We start from the raw sequence: 6,156 nt of genomic DNA on the forward strand, positions 1-6,156 counted from the left end.
CCATCATAACCTCCCTTTCTTTCTTTCAGCAGGAATATTTCAGAGTTGTAGGAGAGATCCAATTAAATAATATGATTTTGTAAGTAGGAATGACCTTATGAAATGGATATCGAAAGTTTCCATATTTCAGAGTTGGAGAGATCCAATTAAATAATATGATTTTGTATGTAAGAATGACCTTATGAAATGGATTTTTTCCATTGAAAACTTTCCATTCAATAATATCTCGGAAGTTGAAGAAAATATTTGTGAAATGTATCTCAGAGTTGTAGGAGAGATCCAATTAAATAATATGATTTGGTATGTAAGAATGACTTTATGAAATGGATTTTTTTCCCATTGAAAGCTTTCATTCAACTATAGCTCGGAAGTTGAAGAAATTATTTGTTTAACTAGGTACATTTTTGCAATTTTTTTTGGTGTCACATGTGGTTTGAAGGTAATTCTTTCACAAAAAATAATACTTTTTGCTAAACTCTTTATGAGGAAGTTGTCTTTATTTACTTGCTTTACAAAATTAGCAGTTACAAATTGCTAGGTTTCAACCAAAAGTGAAGGGTTGATCAATCAGAGCAACATCCATCTGCTGGTCAAGTGGTGGGCTTTCGATTTCAGAGAATGGTTTTCTGCGTTATGGAATTATGCCAAAAACAAAGCCAACCATTCCCAAGACAGGTCTCAACAAGTGGCAATCCACACAACTGCTATAGGTCTTTTGGGAAGGGAAGGGAGATGAGAGGAATAACTATTACTTGTACTCTACAGTGACAGACAGGACTTGATATAAGAAGCCAACATGGATTGGCTGAGTATGGAAGAAAATATGGAGTATGGTTTCTTACTGCTCATAAACCCCCTTCACTGGTGCAACTTGCAGGTCGAGTCTGTGAAGGTATGTGAGAAAATTCATCTCATCCAATAATGGATAAGAAATTGGTTATAGTAGTTTGCCACAACTCTGGTAAGATCTTTCAGTACCAGCCATTTCGAGGAAGTAAAATTAATATCAAGCCTTCTCATAGTATAGACTACCGATTCAACCCTAATGCATAGAATGGAAAACAGACTATACATCAAAATTTTCACTTCTTTCGAAAATGGAATCTAAATTTACCATAGTGAACACAGAAGGAAAATGATCCATCTCTAGCATAGGGGAATCAGTTACAGAAGTGTGGGTTGAAACAACCTCTGTGATGTCGGATTCTGAAGCTTGCGATCTTTGTCGACAAGGATCCATGGCTTGCATCAGTGGAGTAGGTGGAGGCAGGTAATTAGACTCAGAAGTGGATGGCGAGCAAAAAAATGGAGCAAAGTTTGGGAATTCAAGCTCTCCCCCGAGGAATGTTGATGGGTATTCGTTCTGTTGATGATGAGGAATGAAATCAGCTGAAAACTCTTTCTCACTGCCTTGTATTCTGTATATTGGATCTGCAGGATGGCTTGTGAATGGAATTGCACGGTGTGCTGATGAATCCACATTGGGTGAATAGGAGGGGCTCTTCCCAAAGCTATCCATACTCTCACTTTTCACTGGGCAGACACCACCATCATCTGCTGCTGCAAACCAGGGCGCAGACGAGCTTGGAAGAAAGTGGGTAGAAGGGAATATTGCAATATTGCCCGTAGAAGAAGTATTGGATTGAAGATTAGAATCAGTCCCAAAGACCAGAGTGGTTGGAGTTCTTGAATTGCAAATAGTATTTGAACCTGGAATCTGAGAAATCGGAAAAGGGAGCTGAAGAAGGCGGGCATCGTTTTGGCAGCTGTGTACCCCACTGTAAGTTACTTCAAAGACAGAAGGATTGTCATCTGGTCTTTGCACTTTCTTCGTCGCCTGACAGCCTAAGTCATGTTTATGAGTACATCTGTAATAGCTCCTGTAAGTTCATTGAAATCTCCAGACCATTAGTTTGAATGCCGTTAAAGAAATACAGAAGCTTTCTGTAAGATGGTGTAAAGTTGAGAAGAATAATACCTAGGATGCTGAGCTCCAAGAATGTCTTTCTGGCCATATTTGCGCCAAGTGTACCCGTCCTCTGGTGGGACATCGTTGCCTGGTTCGGAACTATTAGCAGGCATAATTCTAGTCCATTTGGGTAGTGATTTCCTGCAATAGTTTCCCTATCTTTGTGAGAAAAAGGTACACAATACAAATTTTGGAAATTAAGAGTAGAACTCAAAACTACTGTCTGCAGATATGAGCCAGATCTGTTGGGAAGTAAGAAAAGACTAGAAAATGAATGCCTCCACCAATTGAAAGGGTTTGAGAATTAACAGGTAGAACTCAAGGCCAAGTTTCTATGGATTTGATTTTTTCAGGATAAGGCCAGACCAGTTTGGAAGTAAGAAAAACTTCATAAAAAGTGAATAATTCTACTAATTGACAAAGAGAAATAATACTTGTTTTAATTCAGTATAAGCTCTCATCTCCCAACAGAGTAAAACAGAGTGATGGAAAAATGCAAATAAAAACAGAGCTGGAAGAAGTTGGGAATAAGGGTATAAAGTGTCGCAATGTCCAGTATATTTATAAGTAAAGTAGATCCACAGGATGAAACATATGAATATTTTAAAGTAGTTCCACAAAATAAAACTTATGAATATTTCCCTGAGATAAATATTTGATTATATACACAGATCAGAAAATAAACATATCACAGAGCAGGCAAAATCAGCCTAAACTTGTTTTTCAAATGTTATTGGAACTTTTAATGTGTCCAGGGATGTAAGATAAAGCGACAATATTCTATTCTATTGATTCCTATGAAAAATGATAAACAACTATACTCTGTCATTCAAATACTTAAAACTATACCTTTTCCTGGAGACTCCTCGCTTGTCTTTGCTGCTTGCGCGTTCGTTCTCTGAGGTGTCTGCAGGGTCATTGCGCTTGAACTTACCCGGAGTAGCCAAACTTCGGACAGGGGATCCATCAGACATGTCGCTAGGTGGACTGCCACTCAAGGAGGATCGACCTCCAGACCGAGGTGAAGAGTTTCTGTTATCTTTAACAGATTTCTTCTGAGAATGCCCCACTTCCAGACCTCCAAGCTGCTTCTCCAGAAGAACTTTCAACTCCTCTTGCCAATTATCAAGACAACTGGGACTGGAATTTGACCTGAGCATTTCCAAGGCATGGCCGAAGGTGCTCACTATCTCAACCGACGAAGCCCAGAGAAGCTCATACAAATCAGGACCTTGCGCAGAATTGAGTTTGGTCTCCAACTCTCTGGCCATTTGACATCCATGGTTCACTTCCTTGAGACACTCGTCCAAATCCTGCGCATCCCTCGAGTCTGCCATTTTCTATCCGTTAGTCCTAATTCCCGCTGTAACAGAGATTTGGGCTTTTCGAATTGGCAAATTGGGGAAATTCTCCCTCTACATTCTCCAGTTGCAGACAGTTGGAGGAATTCAGCTTGGGAGTGGGATGAGAGGTTACAAATTGTTGTGATAGGGCACAGAAAGGGAATGCATATATATACAAGGGTGAAATTTGAAAGCAGCCTTGACTGGATCAAACAAGCAAGGAGGGCCACAAGACAGAATACTCGGCGAAGCTTTGACTGCCACTGATTCAAGGAACGGGAACTTGGAAGGAGGTCCAACGGTCCAACCGAAGACTGACGGAGCAAGGGGTGGGAGCTTCCAAGCTTTGAAAAGTCAGAGCGTCTGGAAAGAGTTTGACGGGCTAATTTGCAGAAGAATTGGAGAATCTTCAAAGATTCTTCCGCGTAAAACCCATGTGAGAGTGACGTCCCCTGCTTTCATCAGCGTCTCCCAGTTCCTGCGTCATCAAAGTTTTGAAGATGAAGATAGAGATTCGCCAAGTGGAGCGTTGAATGGGCAAATGCTTTGAACATCCAGTGAGCCGGCCAGCCATCCGCCTCGGTCAAAAACACTGTTCATTTTTATAAGTCAAAATCCCCCCAGCTCCTCCGGTCCTCCTTCCTAGTCCCTTCTTGACCGCTTTTCGCAGTTGAATAAGGCAAAACCTATGGTGGATTTTGTTGGTATCTAACCATTCCTGTTCGTCAAAGCCAAACGATTAAAACAATAGGCCACAGGTTCAATCCGCATCTATTTACCTGAACTAAATCGTCGATCAACCTAAATTCCTTAACCATATCCAAACTGATTGTCTTGCAGTGTTATTGGTTCCACTGTTCACAGAAATTCGAGTGTGAGTGTCACTATCAGGTTTTGTCATGAAGCCAGGCTATGTTCACATAATAAATCACTTTCGTTCACGGTCAATCTTCTATTTTTTCCTTACAAAAGTGATCTTTGGTTTTACTCAGGTCATTACTTACCAACTACAGTTAATATAAATGATTTGATTGTAAACCTTAGGATGACAGATAAAATGTTTTGACTGTAAACATTCGGATGAGATAGATAAAAAATATCTCACATATGGTCTGTGTTTCTAATATATACAATTACTTTATGTTTTTAATATATATATTATTACTTTATGTTTTTAATATATATATGGGTTATTTGAATTGTAAATTTGTTTTGTATGTTAAGTTATATGAGTTTTGAGATAATTGGTAAATTTAATTTGTAGTTTGAGTAGTTTTGATTTAGGGTATCTAAATTGTCAAAAAGCCACATAAATTTTTAGCATGTTTGGATTTCTCTCTAGTGAACTTTATGCTACAGAGTGTCTTACAGAATACTCTAGCATTGTCTCCTCTAAGTCTTATAAACATTTAAATATGTAAATTGGTTTTTAAAATTAAAAATGTAAATTGGTTTTTAAAATTAAAGATAGTTTAATTGATTTAATTCTTTTCCTTGATATGACATAAAAATAAATGTTTTGATTATAAATTTTATTATTGGATAGATAAAGAATCTCTTATATAGATAGTTCTTAATTTGAAGATATATATTGATTTTTAAAACTAAGGATAGTTTAATTGGTTTAACGCTTCCTTAAATATAATGTAAGGATAATATGTTTTGATTAAAACTTTATTATTAGGTAGATAAAGAATTTTCTAGATAATTGTATTTTAAATATGTAGGTTGGTAATTTGAATATGTAAGTTGATTTTTAAATATGTAGTCTGGTGTTAAAAATTAAAATAGTTTAATTGGTTTAATTATTTTCCTTAAATGTGATGTGAAGAGGAAGGATATGGCATCATTTTTATTCATATATAATGTAAGGATCATTGATGTTTTGACTATAAAATTTATTATGGGGTATATATATATATATATATATATATATATATATATATATATATATATATATATATATATATAAAATTGTGTTTTAAATATGTAAGTTGGTAATTGAATATGTAAGTTGATTTTTAAATACATAATTTGGTATTAAAAATTAAGAATAGTTTAATTATTTTAATTATTTTCCTTAAATGTGATGTGAGGAGAAAGGATATGGTATCATTTTTATGTGGTTATTAAAAAATGAAGAGATATGTTAATATGTTATATATTTAGAAAATCAGAGAAGAGGAGAGGAATTTTCTGTATTTAAATTAATTTAAATTTCAAAATATTTGTTATATTATTATTTTTTTTCTTTTTAAAATGTTTCTTTTAATGTTTTTTAATCATAAAAATAAAATTCTAAAAATTCTAAATAATCTCTATTTTAGCGGGGATAAACAATTTTGATTTCACTAGAAGTTATACCACTTAATATGAGAAAGGGTAAAAGGAATAGACATGTAAATCTTATCAACGCCACATATTAATTATAAAATCAAAGAAAACATATATTGTTGTTTTGTGATGATTTTTCTATTTTTAATTAGGATGTTATATTTTAGAATAACACTCATTTTTAAGCATTGATAATTTCACTTCAACATATAGCATAAATTTCAAAGTATCTTTCACAAATAAAGTAGTGTTGGAAGATACTATACCATATGATGATGCATTCATTTACTAAAACTTCTTGTGTAAATTTCAGCGTTAAATTGTGTAAATTTCAGTGTTAAATTGTATAAAAATTTCAAGCATCAATAATTTTAATTAAGGATCATAAATAAAATAGTGTTGTAGTGTTGGAAAACATTGCACACTATGATGGTGTGTGTTTATATACTAAAACTTGTCTAAATTTCCAAGTTAAATTGTGTAGATTTTTAAAGCTCTGGTAATTTTAAT

The 6,156-nt window shown here is 34.7% G+C and overlaps 1 protein-coding gene across 1 annotated transcript; it reads right to left on the minus strand.

Moving 5' to 3' along the window:
* Positions 1-451: 451 nt before the first annotated feature.
* Positions 452-3,473, minus strand: LOC149158197 (uncharacterized). Its single transcript, XM_089436151.1, has 3 exons — positions 2,819-3,473; positions 1,979-2,110; positions 452-1,880 (listed from the first exon to the last, which is right to left on the minus strand). Exons 1-3 carry the CDS (start codon positions 3,304-3,306, stop codon positions 1,067-1,069), a joined length of 1,434 nt encoding a protein of 477 aa, XP_089292277.1. The 5' UTR covers positions 3,307-3,473; the 3' UTR covers positions 452-1,066.
* Between the last annotated feature and the right edge of the window lie 2,683 nt (positions 3,474-6,156).

Source organism: Pinus tabuliformis, chromosome 5_2 (genome assembly GCF_031772625.1).
Source record: "Pinus tabuliformis cultivar Carrire ecotype Pingquan chromosome 5_2, CPIR1, whole genome shotgun sequence".
In the NCBI taxonomy this organism is placed as follows: Eukaryota; Viridiplantae; Streptophyta; class Pinopsida; order Pinales; family Pinaceae; genus Pinus; species Pinus tabuliformis.

What these genes read in the sequence shown, in the direction of transcription:
- LOC149158197 (XM_089436151.1), bottom strand. Translation starts at nt 3,306, where the DNA reads ATGGCAGACTCGAGGGATGCGCAGGATTTGGACGAGTGTCTCAAGGAA. An exon ending in CGAGGAGTCTCCAGGAAAAG is followed by an intron (nt 2,111 to 2,818) that starts GTATAGTTTTAA and finishes AAACTATTGCAG; the next exon opens with GAAATCACTACCCAAATGGA. An exon ending in CTTGGAGCTCAGCATCCTAG is followed by an intron (nt 1,881 to 1,978) that starts GTATTATTCTTC and finishes ATGAACTTACAG; the next exon opens with GAGCTATTACAGATGTACTC.